Source organism: Colius striatus, chromosome 19 (assembly GCF_028858725.1).
Source record: "Colius striatus isolate bColStr4 chromosome 19, bColStr4.1.hap1, whole genome shotgun sequence".
In the NCBI taxonomy this organism is placed as follows: Eukaryota; Metazoa; Chordata; class Aves; order Coliiformes; family Coliidae; genus Colius; species Colius striatus.
Genome location: NC_084777.1, coordinates 3452399 through 3470414, shown reverse-complemented (window position 1 = coordinate 3470414; position 18016 = coordinate 3452399). Strand labels below are relative to the sequence as shown.

General features: G+C 48.3%; 1 protein-coding gene across 3 annotated transcripts in view; it reads left to right on the top strand.

Annotated features, from left to right (window-relative positions):
• COL5A1 (collagen type V alpha 1 chain) overlaps nucleotides 1–18016 on the top strand; it is a 150171-nt gene that overhangs the window by 84087 nt on the left and 48068 nt on the right. For all 3 annotated transcript variants that reach the window (XM_062011591.1, XM_062011590.1, XM_062011589.1), the window contains exons 12-25: nucleotides 865–939; nucleotides 2716–2808; nucleotides 5590–5646; nucleotides 5796–5849; nucleotides 6506–6559; nucleotides 7335–7388; nucleotides 9787–9840; nucleotides 10721–10774; nucleotides 11250–11294; nucleotides 13958–14011; nucleotides 15417–15461; nucleotides 16059–16112; nucleotides 16714–16758; nucleotides 17851–17904. In XM_062011591.1, the coding sequence (XP_061867575.1) occupies nucleotides 865–939; nucleotides 2716–2808; nucleotides 5590–5646; nucleotides 5796–5849; nucleotides 6506–6559; nucleotides 7335–7388; nucleotides 9787–9840; nucleotides 10721–10774; nucleotides 11250–11294; nucleotides 13958–14011; nucleotides 15417–15461; nucleotides 16059–16112; nucleotides 16714–16758; nucleotides 17851–17904 (792 nt within the window). The remainder of the gene's footprint in view (nucleotides 1–864; nucleotides 940–2715; nucleotides 2809–5589; nucleotides 5647–5795; nucleotides 5850–6505; nucleotides 6560–7334; nucleotides 7389–9786; nucleotides 9841–10720; nucleotides 10775–11249; nucleotides 11295–13957; nucleotides 14012–15416; nucleotides 15462–16058; nucleotides 16113–16713; nucleotides 16759–17850; nucleotides 17905–18016) is intronic.

Below are 18016 nucleotides of genomic sequence, written 5' to 3'. Positions count from 1 at the left end.
CACGAGGTGAGCATCAGGGCACCTCATGTGAGTGGCCAAGTCAGTCTTGCCTTCATCTTAAGCTGGTGTGAAAGTTGCAGTCAGGCATATACATAGAACAGTTGGTGTCATCCTCATTTGCACATGGGCTTGCTGGATGGATGTGCAAACTTGGGTTAAGTTAAACCTTTTGCCAAATACACAGTGGGGAATGCAAATAATCTATGGACTGTCTCAGGAAAATTGGCTATATTTGATTATTTATAGCTTCATCAATAGATCTTTTACTATGCACTCATTTCTTTAGTACAAGCTAAAGATGCTCAGCTGATGCTAATCAGCACAACTCCATGGAGATCCCCAGAGTTTTGCTGATGTACAGCTGCTGACAGGATCACTCCATTGTAGATGGAAGTAGCCTCATAGGACTGGGAAAAAAATAAGAGGGAGCAAAATTGAATGACCCAGATGACTGAACATGAACAGAAATGTATTTATCTTTCCACATTTCTATCTCACTGACCTGACTTAGGAAGTTTCATATAGTTGTTTTAATAGGTTTTAACAGACCCAACTAAACATTGATTCCATTAACTTGGAACATTGCAAAGGCTTTTATTACTCACTTGAAGATTGTGTGTGGCAGACCCTAAGGGCCAGGATGGAAGCAAAGGGAATTAGTAAGAAAAATCCTGGGTGGTTACAGATGTAGCTCCTTAAAACTTGCCTCCACGCTCCGTATTTGTGCCTACACGCTCTGCTCCTGTCTGTCGAGGCAGGGAGGGTTTTGTGTCGTGATATAAGCCTTTGGAGTCTTGGCTGCTTGTGTGTGGACATGGCTGAAATGATGCTATAGAAGTCTATTTTTATTTCTCCTTCTTGCAGGGACCACCTGGTCGCCCAGGTCTTCCAGGAGCAGATGGTTTACCAGGACCACCCGGGACAATGCTTATGCTGCCTGTAAGTACAACTAAAACAGCATTGAAATGAGTCAGGCTTCTTGGCTTTGCTGCTGCTTAGTGCCTGTTCTTGCTGAAGTTTCCTCTCTCTTTTACACCAAGGACACGTTTTACTTGGTATAAAAGACAGATCCAGATTGTTCCACTTGTAAATTGACTTTGCAAAGCACTGTAACTTCTTCAGTGGTCAAAAGCACAGGGCATGTAGGTTGAAATTGCCACAACTGATGAATAAGCCAAAGTATTTCTGACTGGGCATAGTGTTGGAGAGTGAAAGTCATGAAGAAGCAGCTGAAGACACTTCCAAGGGCCAAATTTCCAGGCAGAAACCACCCTTCTACAATGAGAAACCTCTAACAGCTATTTAGAGCAGGTGCCAAAATTAGAAGCACCTGAAGGAACTGGGCTCTTTTGATGAATAGTGGTTAATCACAGAATCTCAAGGGCTAGAAGGAACCTCAAAAGCTCATCCAGTGCAACGCCCCTGCCAGAGCAGCACCACCTAGAGCAGGGCACACAGGAACTCATCCAGCTGGGTTTGAATGGATCCAGAGAAGGAGACTCCACAGCCCATCTGGGCAGCCCCTGCCAGGGCTCCCTCACCTCAACAGGGAAGAAATTCTGCCTTGTGTTTCTTTGGAACCTCTTCTGTTCCAGCTGTACCCACTGTCCCTTGTTCCTATCATTGGACTCTTACATGAAGCTAGCAACCAGCAAGCTGACCTTGTTGGTCCTGAAATGTTAAAGGAATCACTATGTTTTGTGTCTGCTTTGATGTGAGAAACTCCAAAGGAAAGCAGCTGCTGCAAATAAGTGGTTAGGTACTGAAGGGAAAGAGTCTTCAGTGAAAAACCACAGCACTCTTGTACAGACTCCAGATGGTAGGGTGATACTTGTGTAGGTTCCTGGCAGGGTGCCTGGGACAGCCTGGGCCAAGTGCTCAACACAGAGCTTAACTGGCCATTACAATACATTTGTTGGCCCCTACAGTAACCAGCCCTAGGCCTATAAATTGCATCTCTTTGGCTCTGCTTGCCAAGTGCATGTGGTCACACACCTAGCGCCAAGCAAGCGAAAGGCAGAGGTGAAGCAGAGGTGAAAGAGACTTCCAAAGAGGTTCTGCAGCCTGGAGAGTCCCTCTTGCAAAACCCCCAATGCACATGCAATTAAGGCAGAAGGGTGTGTGTCCTGGAAAATGGTCTTGTAGCTGTTGGGGGTGGAAGAGGCAGAAGAAAACATTAAAACCTCCTTCCCTTTCAAGTCTGGGAAAATAAAACATTAGTGCTGAGGGGTTTGAGAATCCTTTGTGTGCTGAGGATCCTGGCCTGGACCACAGGCCAAACTGTGTTCTTTGAAGCACATTGCCACGCTTGAGAAATACAGCCTTTGTCCCCAGGCAAGCAGACAGCTACAGCCAAATAACCTGATGCAACCCCATCCCTGGGAGTCTCCTGCCCAACAACATCCACACAGGGAATATCAGCCGTGGGAGAGCTTTGCATTGAGTTTTGAGTAGTGCCATGTGAGGTCCTCACAGTTTGGAGCTCACAGTCCCTGTTGTTGTGTGTTACTTGGAGCTGGCAGGAGCCGTGCGGGTGCAGACGTGGGAAACGGTCAGGTTGTGCCTGAGAGAGCAATGGTTAATAGGATGATCTGGAAGGACAGTGATGGAGTTGAGTCAGTCATGCTGAACAGAGTTGTTTGGGAGTCAGGCTAGTGTGGGAGGCCAGAGGGACAGCAACCCTGTGACCTTCTTTCTTCATCTCGTTCCCATCAGTTCCGCTTTAGTGGAGGAGGAGACGCTGGCTCTAAAGGACCTCTCGTTTCAGCCCAGGAGGCCCAAGCTCAAGCCATCCTGCAGCAGGCCAGGGTAAGTGAAGGGGGTGGGGATATCTCTTGCAGCAGGTACCCAAGGAAATGAAGGAGGACCATGATAAATGTGTCAGAAGATGCCTTCAGCCTTGCACCATCCGTGGTGCTGGTGGTGGTAACGACCTCTCGTCTGAGATGGAATTGCTTGTGTGGCTTGAGATGATGACAGCTGAATGACTTGGCCTTTTACTAATGGCCAGCAATGGGACAGACCCTAGAAACATTGCCTACAGACCTTGAACCAGGCCTTGTGCTGGTGCCAGCAGACACAAGCCTCTTGGCTTGGGTTTGCTGTCTATGCTGAACAGTTTAGAGAGTCTGTATAAACAGTTGTGCTGTGTCCTGTAGGGCTTTTCTTTCTCCCTTTTTCCCCCCCTACCCCAGTAAATGGTAATAATGCAGTGTGTGTCACAGGCCTAAGCTGCTCCCAGCTCCACCAACCTCAACAGGCAGACTGCAGTTTAATGCATTTGTTTGGAAATTCATGATGCCTTTTCACACAACCTCTTTTTTTCCCCCCTCTGGTGACCTTATTGATTGATGATCAAACACTGCCTGGTGCTGTTTGTTATTTCACCAGGCTTGCTGGTGAAGTGAGGTTGGCAATGCACATTCCCAGTATGTTCCTGTTCCCTGCCTGAGGAGGACCTGAGTGTATAAAGCTTCATCCTCGTCTGTTCAAAGTAAAAATCTCTAGTCAGTGCAGCTTTGAAATTTCTCTTCCATGAATGCTTGCATGAAGTTACATTTCATCACTGACATGTGAAAAGCAGAGATGCCAAGGTCACAGTTACAGCAGGAGGGACCCCACAAGTGCCCTCCTGCTGTGTTTGCCCTCATCTTGTCCAGGAGGGACCAAATTCAGTGTGCTCCTCAGGTCTGAAGCCCACATCTGTCTGCAGCTGGGATGTGTGCCTCAGACACAGCCAGGCTGTTCTTCAGAGCCTTTGGCAGTCGCTTTAGCACAGACTTTTGGGGACAATGTGTTGAAACAAGCTAAAAACCAGTTTGTTTCACCCTTGAATGAAGTAAAGTCCACTGGAGCCTCCCCCAAAATAGATGACACATGCCCTTTTTAGGTTTGTAGCAAGGGGTTTGGCTTAGCTGCAGTTGCCACCCAACCCCTCTTTTACAAAGGAGTTTGTTTTTATCTATATTCAGGTGGAATCCAGGGCCTGATGCCACCAGCAGCTGCATTTTCCTGTCCATTAACCTTGCTCCGAGAATAATAGTGAGGGATTATGTTTCTGGTGTTACCTTGTCAGTCTTCATTTCAAAGCTGCCTACAGGGTTGGGTTTTTTTCCATCAGCATTTTATTTTGCTGGGAAACAGAGGTTTTGACCAGATGAACATTTCATGAGAAGCACATGCTCTCTGCAGCTCTGCCTTTGCACTTTGTTTTGTCTCCTGTTGGGAGCAAATGAAGCACCTCCCTTCCCTCAAACACCTCCCTTCCCTCAAACACCTCCCTTCCCTCAAACATCTCCCTTCCCTCAGAGTCCCTTTGCTCTGGGATATTTTTTTAGTTTTCAAGTTTTGAGAAGAGTTGGAAAACACCAAAGAAATCCTGGCTGGTTTTTGGGCTGTGGAGGAAAAAGCTGAGGAAAGGAAAATATCCATTTCTTGGTTTACTTTAAGCTATTGTCAGAAAAACCTGATAGCAAAGTATGAAAGGAAATAAATGACACTTATAGAATATGGCAGGAATGGAAAAGGACCCCTGCATGGGGAAGGGTGTCTTCTTTCCTTCTGTTTTTCTTGTTACCATTGTTGTTAACTGCATTATTAGGTTGATACACTCCCCTTAAAATCTGGGTTTCGTTAGGCACTGAACACCATCCCAGCCAGCAGTGTTTCAGATCAGCTCCCTTTTAATGGGGTGCTGTAAAAAGATGCCACATAATCTCACATTTGTGCAATATTTATGCTGTTCCAAGTGCAATCATGGCTAGGTTTTAATTACTGGAGTACACAGATAATTACAACTCTCTTAAAGTGTTGAATTGTCACGAGGGAACAAACTGTCTGAGTGATGTTTGAAAGTGTGGTCCTGCCCCTTTACCCACTGTGGAAATTACTGACTTGATGCATGGTTATGTGACTCCTTAATTATTGAGCTGAAAGCCTCCTGATGCAGATAGAATTGTCATTCAGGTTGCAGGATGTTAAATAATCACCAAAACAAATGAAACTCCTGGGATCATAAAGAACAAAGTTCTCCTAATCTGTACTGGGATGATAAATAGATGTGACCAAACCCCTATAGCCTGTCCAGGCAGAGATTTGATGTTTGCCTTCAATAATTTGTTGCCAAAAGTGTGCATTTTATTGTGTCTGTATGTGAGGATGGTAAAGGGGATGTGAACTGCAGAGGCAGGTTCCCATCTGGTTTGAGCATAGGTAACTCCTGACCCCTCTATCTGCTCTGGGTTGGGCTGTATAGATGCTGTGTCTTGGACTTCAAGTGCACAGAGGAGAATGTGTACAGGGGGTGTGCACAGGATGCCTGCAGGCAGACAGGGTGGAGGTCCCTGTATCCTCTCAGCAGACTCATGCACCATCCAGGGGCTTTAGCTATTTGTGGATGCAGAGAGGAGTTGGTGGAGCAGCAGGACAGACCTTGTTGGATAAATCCACCGTGGGTACAGACATGGCTGCAAGGATTGTGGTTCTCAGGGCATGGAGAGAGCATGTGGCTGGTGGTGTGATGGTGGCTTTGTGCCATGGCTGCAATGAAGCAGAGACACTGACTGAGCAACCTTTCTCTTTCTGTTGCAGCTGGCACTGAGAGGACCAGCGGGTCCAATGGGTCTGACAGGGCGGCCGGGCCCCATGGTAAGTGAAAGGGCAAAGCAAGGCCAGAGCTGACCCAGCTGGCCCTGGATGCTCTGGGTTACCTGCATGAATGGCTCTTTCTTAACATGGCATGAATTATCCCTCTGGCTCTGTTGTGCAAAAGTGTAACCAATGTTCTCTGTCCAAAGGGACCCCCAGGCAGTGGAGGACTGAAAGGAGAAGCTGGAGAAATGGGGCCTCAGGTGAGTTATGGGCAAATTGGGTGGGTGAGTGGGGAGATCTGGGGCAAAGGAAGATGTAGAGCAGCCAGTCCTGCTTTAGAGGCTGTTGTGAAGCAGTGATTCAGTAACCCAGTGCCAGCTGAAAGCAGGAAGGTGTGGGAACATCTGTTTTGCATTTAAATGTCCCTTCAAGTATCCAAATGCAGACTCAAGGCATAATTCTAAGCCAGCAGTGTAAAATTCTGCAGGTGGAAGTCTTTTCCTTGCAAAGACACCCATGGAGGAGTCCTGTAAAATGTGAGACAGGTTGGAGTGGGGGGAGTTTGCTAATACTCAGGAAATTGTTCTTCCAAGCTGTAAATCCAGCATTAAGGGAAAGTGCCCACTTTCTAATGGTGGGGGATGTGATTTCTCTTCACCACATGTCGCTGCCTGCAGGGCAAAAGCTTCCTGATGGATAAACATGTGCAATTCCAGTCCAGGGATGCTCACTCCTGAGCCTTTCCAGTGTGTTTCCAACCATGGGCTCTACTCAAGGAGTTCCCATCTCATTTTGTAGCTCTGCTAACCCCTAACAGCCCCAGCAGCACCTGATCCTGCAGTGCCAGCAGGCACTGGGTCTGTCTGTCCTGCCTTTGAGTGATGGCATCTCTTCCTCTCTCCTTGGTGCCTTGCAGGGTCCACGAGGCATCCAGGGTCCTCCCGGTCCAGCAGGAAAACCCGGCCGCAGGGTGAGTGTGCTGGGAGCTGCCCTGATGACTGCATTAACTACAGTTGCTGCTACAAATTCTTGCTGCTGCCAAACAATTGCTGAGTGCTGAGAGCGTTGCACAAGAGCTCAGTGGCTTTTCCAGGACCTCTCCATCCATCTGGGCAAAGGCAAACGAGGAGGAGAGTTAAAAGCCAGGCAGTGTGGGGAAGTCTGTGCTTCCCCCTCTTTTGTCTTTGCATTCTTTCTTTTGCTCTGGGTTGTAGCTGCACAAAGGCTCTGGGGTGGTTTGGACAGTCCCCAAGTCTCAGTAGTTGCACGAGGAGGATCCTGCCCCCAGAGGGTTTCTGGGGCTGATATAAATTGTTCTCACTCACTCTATCCACATCCCTGGTGCTGATTCTTATTTGACTCCATCCTCTGGCTCATTGTGATTCAGCTTGCCAGGAGAAGAAACAAGAAAGTCTCTTGTGTGACCTGCTTCTGGCTTTCTTGAATTTGTGGGCAGGGTGGTTGGCACATCTGCAGATGTGCTGCAAGAGAACCATTTCCCATTACAGTCAGTGCCCATTTCCCAGCATCCCAGGTCGTGAAGCAGCTTTGCTGCTGTTTGTCTCACACCCCTCATTAACACCAGGCTGAGCCTGAGATGCTGCTCAAAACCAGACCAGCATTTTTTCCCCCCTCACCAAGGCAAGAGAGCTCTCACTGAAATAAAACCTCACTCACCCACAGAGCAAAGAGCCCCGTGGTCCTGCCTCACCCTTTGTGTTTGCCTTTGCTTTCCTCTGCTGCAGGGACGAGCTGGCAGTGACGGTGCCCGGGGGATGCCAGGCCAGACAGGACCAAAGGTAACAACAAGGATTTCTGTGCTTTTGCAATGTGCAGCTGCTTGTAAGGCAGCAGGAGCTGGGGGACTCTTGGCAGCAGGAGCCCACCTTCCTTAAATGAGATTGTTGAAGCGTTCCAGCGACTCCTGTGACGTCCCAAGCTTCATGTTTGAGAGAGGAGACTGAAAGCCACCCCTAGAAGGCAGAAGAGCAATTTTTCTTCTTTTCTCCTCCTTGTGGGTTTTTTTTGCTGCAACTTTTATAAATTGCTGGCTGCTCTTAAGAATGAAAAGTGTTCCCTTGGCTGCAGTTGTAGAACAAATACTTTGGAATCCCAATTATGAAAAGCAAACATGAATGAGTGGTGTGAAACGGCCTAAAATATAACTAACCAAAAAAACTCCTCCCTGTGAACCGGGTGAAGGAATGGAAAAGGTGTGGGGAGGAATTTCAGTGCCCTGTGTTTTCATTTGAAGACAAAAATCCCTTCATTTGAGCTGTGATCTGCTGGTATTATCAAGCAAGGAAGAAGCTGTTCCACTGAAATTGAATGCAGAGAAAGTTTGCTCAGGGAATCATGTATCAGAAGGTTGAAGTACTTTATTATGTAGATACTTAAAGCTGGAATAGATGGGGGGTTTTGATACAGAGACAGGAGACTGCAAATCATTTATCCAGTAAAGTGCTTTAACGAGCGTCAACTGCCCTCAAAGGAGGGGATTGCCAGGGAAGGAGGGAAAACAGAGTAATGAGCAGTTCTGGAAAGGAGCAGGAGGTTTGCTGTGAGCAGAGACAGAGTGATGCTCTGGGACCTGCTGGAAGGGAAGAGCTGCTGGTTACCCCGGGCACACCTCGGGCAGCCTTGGCCAGACCCATCTGTCCTCTGATGTGCTCAGGTGCAATCAGCTTTCCTTTCTTTGCTAATAGGTAAAGGATCAGTGGAAAAGAGGAGCTGGTACTGTTTTCACATATCATCAGTGTGTGAAACTACAGGAGGCTTCATCTCCTTACAGAGAAAAAGGGACTTTTGGATCTAACTGGGTGGTGCTCACTGCCCTCTGCCCTGGGCGTTAGGAGATGGTGTCACCACGATCTGCAAATGCCCCTGTGGCTTCTCTCATTTCCAAAGAGTTGAGGCTTCCAGGACAAGGCTGCCTCTGTGCATTCCTGTCCCTGTTTCCCCCCAGAACACAGGAGACAGGAATAGGGCACAAGTTTGGAGAGAAACCCTATTGCACTTGGCCATGGTTCACTGAGAGCTCTCCACATGCTAACCCAGAGGAGCTGCATGAGCACAGGCAAAAGCCCTGGGGAGGCATGTTCCTGCTGCCTGCCTGCTCTGGGACTAATGGGGTTTGGTTTATTCTTCCTCCCACTTGAATTTCTGGACGCTGTTGCCTTTGGGAGCATCCCCAGACGTGGGCAGGGACCATGAGGAGCGCGGCTGGGGGATGTTCACACAGTCATTTGCAGGCAGATGCTGGCAAGCAATGCCTCTGCTCTGCCACTCTCAGGCTGCATGACTTTGTCAACGTGGTGCCAAGCACAAATTAACACTCCTGGCCTTTTAGCAGAGCTCATTATTTGGGGCTTGGCATCATGCTCCCCAGAAGGATGCCCAAAGCTCTCTTCAGCCCAGAGCTGCATTTATGGCAGTAATCAGTGACAGGAGCTATTGGTGATGTGTAATAAAAGAGATATGCAGGAAGCCATCCTGGCCTTGCTTTGCCCTCCCAGCATCACTGGTTTGAGGCTGTAATATCCTCTCTACATCCTAACTGGCTTTGTGCTTGCTAAGGCTGGGGTCAGGCAGAGCAGGCTGCTCTTTGCAGGGTGTCATGGAGATGTTCTTCTACATTACCCTTAGCTATTTATGTGAAGTCATCAAATTTGCCTGCTGATGACATTCCTTTTTAGGACCTGGACTTCATGAATATAGGTTCCAGAATTTGCCTGTATAAATATTTGTTTCCCTGGAGTGTTCAGGAGAGTTAAAAGGGTGTGTGAGTGGGACTGGAAGTAAAGCTTAAGGTGGTGTTTGGGGACCTAATGGTAAGTGTGATGATAGTAGTGTCCAGTTTGCTCACCAGGGGACTGTCATTTGTAGTTCCATGGAATTAAGAAAGAAAGAGCTACTTGAACTAGAAGCACCTGTCCCAGAAGTGAGGTGCTCTAGATGATGAAGTCACCCAGAGAAGCATTGGAATCCAAGAGGAGAAACATCAGGAACTATAGGCTCTGGAGGAAGAGGGAGGAGGCAAAAGGACCAAGGGAAATCTTTGAAATCATTGCTGGTCTGATGGGAGGTGAAGGCTGAATGAGGGAGAAAATCAATCCCTCCTTGGCACAGAACAAGAAGCAAACTGGGAGGCTATTCAGCACCAGGTGGAAATGTGCACTAAACTGGTCTTTCTCCTAGGGTGACCGAGGATTTGATGGCTTGGCTGGTTTGCCTGGTGAGAAGGGAAATAGAGTAAGTCATTTTCCACTTGTCTTCTGGCCACTGTCTGTAATGAAACCTTGGCAGGAGGAGGTAGCTGGGAGGTGCTGGGAGGAGGGCAGCTATTGCTGGGGATGAGCCACGATGATGCAATTAGGAGAGGATGAGAGTGTCCTGTAAGAGCGTGTGGGATGTCACAGCATCCCTCACAGGATCAGCATCCACCTCCTGGGAAGCTGCAGGATCCTTCTGGGACTGCTTGGAATTGGAAAGGGGGAGGAAATGTAATAACATCACTTGAATAAAGTGCAGACTGAGAAATAGATCAAGAAATGAAACCTGCTTTCAGACAGTGCAGTTCTGAATGGAAATTGCCTAAACCATAATGAGATTTGTTATAATTAAAGAATGGGGGAAAAATACAAGGAACCAGTTATTTGATCAGACTGTTCATGCCTCCCCTCCCTAGAGAGTGCAGCCATTGCTTTGTAAAGCAGGGCAATGTTTGAACAGGGGAGATTGTATCATGATTACAAGCTACACAGGAAAGGGAAGACAGTGCCTGAGAGAGATGCTTAATCAGCCAGAAACAGAATAGCATGCCTTGAGTAAAGCAATAGCTGTGTGCAGAGCCCCAGTCCCTCTCCTGAAGGAGCTACAGTGCCTGCTGGGTTCCCAGACCCCTGCTACAGTGTCACCAGTAAATCCCATGAGCTTTGGCCCTGAGCAGGTAGAGAGGGGCTGCTGCTTCAGAGACCACAGAGATGGGAGCTGGGAGGGTGTGAGTACCTTCAGCACAGGGTGCAGACAGAAAAGTCAAACCCCTTGCTTCATTAATCAACATTACCCAATATTCTCTGTTGCCAGAGCATGTCTTGCCTTCTCTGAAGCTTTTCCTGCTTTTCCTTTGTAGGGTGAGCCAGGCCCTCATGGACCCCCAGGGGCACCTGGAGAGGATGGGGAGAGGGTAAGTCTGTCTCTGGACTTAGTCCTTTGAACTGGGAAACTCCTGTAAACAAGAAGCAGATGCAACATCAGCCAGAGCTGTGGCAAGAGCAGGCAATGTGTGTCATCTGCTGCTGTCCCTGTGTCCTGGGGATGCTGCAGGTGGCCATGGCAGGAGGGAAGCAGAGGGTTGTCAAGCCCTGGCACAGGCTGCCCAGGGATGTAGTGGTGGAATCACCATGCCTGGAAGGATTCAAAACACGTGCAGATGTGTCACGTACGGACACGGTTTAGTGGTGGGTTTGGCAATATGATGGTGGTGGTTGGACTTGCTGTTCTTAAAGGCCTTTTCCAACCTAAACAAGTCTGTGATTACTCCAGGGAGGCTGGCTTTTTGTGTGACTGTTATTTAGCAAAACACCTGTGGTGTGACTGAAATACAACTGGCTTGTTCTGTCTCTTTTGCCTCTTCTCTCTGTGCCTTTGCTGATGAGCAGGGAGATGATGGAGAAGTTGGACCCAGAGGACTACCTGGAGAACCTGTGAGTATCTTCTCCTTTGCCTTAATGCACAGCAGCACTGCTTTGGTCAAGGACTTGACATGATAATGGTGGCTTTGGAGTTCCATGGGGCAACTCTTCTGGTGCTAAATAAGACCCCTGAAGTCCTGCAGGAACTGAGCTTCTCTTGACTGAAGATCAGTTCAGAGAGTTATCTTTGCTGTTAACAACTCTGTTTAGCTGCTTTGTTTTTCCCCACTAAGGTAGCTGCCAGTAAGAGAAGATGCTTTCTGTTTGTCTGGGGGATTTGGGGTTGATCTGGGTTTTTTTATGAGCAAAATTCTCCTGGATTTGAGTTGGGCTCTGGCTAGCATTTGAAATGTAAAGCCTATCATTTAAACATAAAGCTGAGCTTAGATAGGTCTTTCCTGCATGTATCCTTCTTTCTTGTTTAGGATTCAGGTAAGTAGGTCAGGGGAGAAATTTTGCATGGAAAACATCTATGAAATATGGTTTCTGTGAGTGTTCATAGCAAGCTCCAGTGAGGAATGGTTTTGTCTGCTGTCACTTGGGCAAAGGCAGCAATTAGCCAGGCAGTTCCCTTGCCTGCACACTTAGCTCTGTGCAATGGGAGTGACCCCTGAGAAATCTCAGGGTGAAATCCACGTGGGATTGAACTCCAGAAGACTTCTTTTTAAAAAATGGGGTCAATATTCTGTGCAGGGGACACAAATCCATCTGCACTTTGTCAGGATTTGGGTCTCCACATGCTGCTAACGCTGGAGCAGCTCAGCCAGTCTTCTGAGGATCAACAAGGTTAGCAGGAGATGGTAGTGGCATCGACCAGAAACCTCCTCACCAACCCAAAGTACTTTCAGGGAATCTCCTACTGAAAAGAAACAGTTGGGTTGTCAGTTTAAGACTCTGAAAGCCCCCCAATGCTGAGTATTTTTCACTTGATTGGCACTGGTGAAGTGCTTCTGGCTGGCTGTAGGTCTGTGTGTGTGGTACGGTTCTTGGCTGCTTATTTCATCCCAAATGCTTTGTTATGAGAGGAGCATTATCTATCATTCACCATCAGCTTTGCTTTCAAAGTGTCTTGTTTTGTTGTTCTAAGGCCCAGTGTGGTGGCCTGAGAGTAATTGATGAGAACTCTTGGACACACTTGACGGGAGGAAGGGAAGAGTTGGCATTTACGGGCTCACTGGAACTAAATTACAGACGAGATGTCTGATTAACTTCTGGGGAAGATTCATCAACTCTGTTATCTCCTTAGCACATGTCTAAGCAATAACTTACGGGTTATTAACTTCTTAAAAGCATTTATGTGCTCAGGTAACACAGTAACAAAAGAGGAGCTTCACTGATGGTAATGCATGCAGGGTATTTTAGCAGCACAAGAAAAACATACCTGTGATGGCCAGAGCAAAGGTTTAAATTGCATTGCAGGGAACTTGTTGGCATAAGTATCTACACTCTAAACCTTCATGATTGTCTTTTTCTTTGCCCTGAGCCAAATTAGGCTCTTTCCAAAATGTAATGGGAACTGAAACTAGTGGTGGGACTTCAAATGATGTGTCTCTTCATCCTGCTCCCTTTCCTTCGAGTTCCCATTGCCAGTTGGTCCAAGCAGAGTTCCTGCTCTGCTGGGGCTCAGTGTTCAAGGCTGTGGCCTGTGAAGGTTCCTGGGACAGGTCACTGGGCCAATGCAGGGTTAAAATCCCCCCAGTCTCCAAGATCAGACAGTTCCTTAATGTCTCCTGTTTTATCCTGTAACATTTCCTTTGAATCCTTCTGTCCTCTCTGCATCATAAAAAGGGACATGTCATATTTGGGCAGACAGGGAAAACTGCCCATCAATCAAGAACAATTTTCCTCCATGACAGTGAATGAAAATCATCCCTGTAAATAGCCAGAGTTCCCCTGCAGTCCCTCATGTCAGAAAGGGCCTGTGCTTAAAAGCTGAGCCTTCAGATCTGCACAAGGCACCATCCCTTTCATTCTACTACAAACTCACCTGAAGGCTTGAGATAGAGGAGGTGCTGGGGAGGGATTTGCAAAGCTTCTCATTTGTCCTGCCCTGTCTCTGCTTATTGAATGTGAGATGATGCTCCAATCCTACCAATTGGCCCTGAAGGTGATGAGGTTAAATCTGGTGAAAAGGCTAGAAATGGAAAGAAAACACCATGATACCAGGAGTCCTGACTGGTTAAGGTCTGAGAACCTTTGAAAATGTACACTTATGCTGCAGGCTGAAAACCCTTTTCCAGCCTTGCTGAAACACAGAGCTTGTCAATGATGAAAATGAAACCTGGGGAGGTTTTGAAGTGCTAACCCTAAAGTTCCATCAGCAGCATCAGAACGCTCCCCAGCTAGAATGGCTCACCTGCAAAGTGTTTTGCATCACTGTGTGCATTCCAGGGTAGTCCAGGAGCAGGATTAAATTAGTACAAACTAGTTGGTTTCAGTGGGCCTTCTTCCACCCCAAAGAATAAATGTCTGTGCCAATGTTGTTTGTCTTTGTAACGGGAAGATGTGTGCACACAAGATTTCTCTGGCTGGTTTGTAAACCAAGGATGTTGCTGTTACTGCACAAGCAGCAAGGTGACTGTTGTGCCAGCCCTGATGCTTCCCTGGCTATTGCTCCCTCAGCCCATGCTCAGGGCAGCACTGGGATCACTCACCCCATTGCTTTCTCCCAACAGGGACCCAGAGGATTGCTGGGACCAAAGGGGCCGCCGGGACCTCCGGGGCCACCGGTGAGTTGCTGAGGCTGCTGCCTCTGGGAACAATACCCTGTCCCCTTTAGTCATTCAAGCAGATAATACAGCTGCATCACTTTCTACATCTGTGCAATCAAAAGATGGGATATTCCAAAAAACCCCCAGGGTATGGCTCCATATTCTGCCCCATTTTCAGTGGTGTCACGTCCATTTATGGCTGCTCAAGGTTTGGCCCACCTGAGTAAATATTAATACCTTGCTCTGGCTGCAAGGCAAGAGGGAGAGTTATTAACACAGTGGCTTTGCTATTAACTTTTGCCTGAGGGCTGGTGAGGCTTTCAAGCATTTTGTTCCTGTTTTGGGTAAAAGCTGAGGAAGGCACGTGGGGGTTTTCATTCAGGAGACAGTCGCTTTCCCTGTCGTGTGCTGCTGGGGGTGCTGATGCAGGGGCTCTCTCTGCAAATCACTGCAGCTCACTGGAGTCCCAGAGCTTAAAACCAAAAACCTGGGCTGCTGCTAGAGCTAAAGGTGTCAGCATTTAACTGTGAGTGTTGTTAAACCCTTAACCCCTCCTGGGATGGGAAGATGTCTTTGCTTTCAGCCCTTAGTCCTGCTGAAATTCAATGAGGGTTCAGGATCTGATGCAAACCTGTCTCATCTCCCACAAGCATGCTGTTACACCTTGCCCTGCCCCAGAGCAAAACAGTGGCAGAGGAACCCCAGTGGGACACCTCCAATTGCCCATATACCACTTTACCCCTTTGATAAAGATGCTCAGGGAGCAGTTAGAAGTGATGTGGTCAGCTGGTGAGGCCACACCTTGAATAGTGTGGTCAGTGTTGGCTCCCTCACTACAAGAAGGACACTGAGGGGCTGGAGTGTGTCCTGAGCTGGGCACCAAGGCTGAGGAAGGGGCTGGAACACAAGTGTGGTGAGGAACAGCTGAGGGAATGGGGATGTTTAGTCTGGAGAAGAGGAGGCTGAGGGGAGACAGGAGCACTCTCTGACACTCCCTGACAGGAGGCTGCAGGGAGCTGGGGCTTGGGTTGCCTTTTGTTTTGCCACAAGGCAGCTCAGCCCCACTGCCTTGTTGAACAGTACATTTGTGTCCTGAGCAAGGCTTTCTGTCCTGTTTTTCCTTTTCATTTGCTGCTCCACTCCTGCTGGCTGTTGGAGGCAATTGGCTGCAATTCTTAGCCAGGAACTGCTCAACCTGATGCTGATTTTGCCTCACAGACAGGTTAAAGGGGTGGGAAAAACACTGAAATGACTCTTTGAAGTGTAAGCTGGACTTAACACTGCTTTACCAAACTGGCTGCTTTACCAAACACCTCTAGAAAAGGGCCTTCTGATGGTTTATTCTTGTGGCAATTCCTCTGCTTTTCGTGCTGCAGAAACAATGAGAGATTTTCTTAGTGCTGTTGTTTAAATCCCTCCTCAGGGTGTGGCTGGGATGGATGGACAAACAGGCCCCAAGGGGAACGTGGTAAGTTTTCACTGCTAATATTACAGACAGTTCAGATGTTACAGAGAGTGAACTACAAGATGTTCTCTGTTAGCTGAGGGTTGCTAATTGCTGTCTAGGTCTAGATTCCTGTCCAAGCCTGTGAAAACCACAGAGTGGCTCCCTACAGAAAATAGTTGTGGATTTGTTATCATTCCTGATGGAAATACATCCTTGCCCCATGAAAGATCAAAGCTTTTCATTGAGTTGGGTGTTGTTCTAATGGATGTCAAAGTGTAGGCATTTAACTGAGAGGAAAAAAGAAGCCTTGGTGTGCCTCGTGCTTCGTACTGATGGGAGGAACTGGTTGCAGATGAACCTATGGAAAGGCAGGTGGTGTTAAAGCCCTGTTCAGCTCATTTGGGCTGCATGACCATGTAAAGAAGTGAAATAACTTCACCTCTCCCTACCCCACCGTGGAGAGAAGCTGTTTCCCTTTCCCAGGAGCTCTCTGTTACTGGCAGTGGGTTACAGAGAGTGGTGAGGTGCTGTGGAGGGGGCAGGAGCTGCAGTGCCCAAGGAAGCCCCAGCTCTGTTCTTGCCTGTCCTGCCTTCAGCTCTGCCTTTGTCTCCTTGCAGGGTCCTCAAGGTGAACCAGGTCCCCCAGGACAGCAGGGTAACCCAGGTGCTCAGGTAAGAGGAAAACTCCTTCACTGTGGGTGTGAGGAGTCACAATTTAGAACAAGCTTCACTCCTCTACCAGAGATGGGACCAGCAATTTATTGGGAATTGGCTTGACAATACATTGCTGGCCCAAAATCTGCCTGAAAATGCTCCCAGTTTCAGCTCCCCTCAGTTCTCACCTGGCTTTTGCTGCCATGAAGCAAAGCCAAACCCAGCTCCAAGCAATCTCTGGGGACGAGTCGTATCTTGTGGCTCATGTCTGATTTTTAACATCCCCCAGTCCAAGTTGCTCTGGAGCCAGATGGGTAATACAGATGTCCAAGCCTTGCTGTCAGCCTTATCCACAGCTCTCAGCAAGCTTTGCTCCTCAGAGCATCCCTGTTTGCATCCTGGGGATGAGCCTGGCTGCACACAGAGCAGCTCTCCAGAGGAAGCAGGCTGTGCAGAAATGAGACGTTACCGTCGTTTGGAGAATGAATGGAGCTGGGGAAATCCCCAGCCATCACAGGCACTAGAATGATGCTCAGCTGAGGCACTGCCAAAATGCATTTGGAAGGAAGAACTTGTTCCCTTAATGACCCTAGTGTGGTTTTTCTTTGCCTTTTCACAGGGCCTCCCAGGTCCACAAGGCGCGATCGGTCCCCCAGGAGAGAAGGTACAGCCACACACTGCAGCTCTGACTTGAGACAACTGTTGCCATGAATATGCATTTGCTGCCCCTTTGCCCCATATGCAACATCTGTTTGCAGCTGTGTCTATGAAAGTCTAATGCCTCACATTCCAGACAGGAGAGACACAAGAAAGCAGGGTTTACCTCTAATTCACAGTATTTGCATTCATTTCCTCTCTTAAGAGAAACATTTTGCAGGCAGCCTATGGTGGAACATTAGGAGAAGGCTGAAAATTGCCTTTTTTTTTCCTGTGGGCTGTATGCCTGGAAGTCTGAGCTGGATGGTAATGGGAAGAGCTGGTGGATTTGGCTCACAGTCCCCTCCCTCTGCCTCCTCCCTGCACCAGCTCGCTCTGATTTTCCACTGCTGTTGACGTGGGGTAGGTGCTGACCTCAGCTCCCCCCAGGCAGCCCTGGGACCATCAGGATTTCAACCAGGAGGACAGTTTTGCCTCCAGAGTTGTAATTCTCTGGGTGTTTGCTCAGCTCCCTTGTGTTGGCAGCGTGGGGTGGCCTCAGATTGCCCATCACCCTCCTGCTGAAGGAGCACGTCAGCACTTCTGCCACAGAAAGGGCTCTTGGGTTTCGGTGCTGCAACACCAGTGACACCCCTCAGCAGTGGGACAGATCAGGGGGCTGCTCAATTAAAGAGGTAGTGGCTGAATGGTGTTAAAGCAGCAAGCACAGTCAATGGAGGCAGCTCCAGTTCATCACCTTGCTGTTTGTCACCAAAGAATGGGCATCTCTGCATCCTGTGAGGCTCTTAGTTTGATGTCCTCCAACTTGTCCATGTTCAACACTGTGTGTTTTCAGCAGGACAGCAACTGGATGCCTTGTGCCCCAGTGTCTCCTGTTGAGCTCTCACTGCCTTCTCCTGTCTGAGGTGCTGGTGCTAACTGCAGCATCCTGGGATGCTGGAACCACCCTGCCCACAGCAGATTCCCTACAAGTCACGGCAGCTTTTCCACCAGACTCCCCTCTCTGCAGGAAAAAAGCAAGAAATGTCTGGAAAACCTTATCCCCTGATGCTCTGGAGGCTCCAACCATTACAGCTGTTGTTTTTCTCTCTGTTTTTAGGGCCCACTGGGCAAACCTGGTCTTCCTGGCATGCCTGGTGCAGATGGTCCTCCGGTAAGTCCTCTCCTGGGTCTCTGCATGGCACCAGGGATGTGGGGCCTGATCCTGCATCATGGGCTTGTGAAGCATGTAAGCCTGCAAGGTCAGGCTCACTCTGCCTGCATTT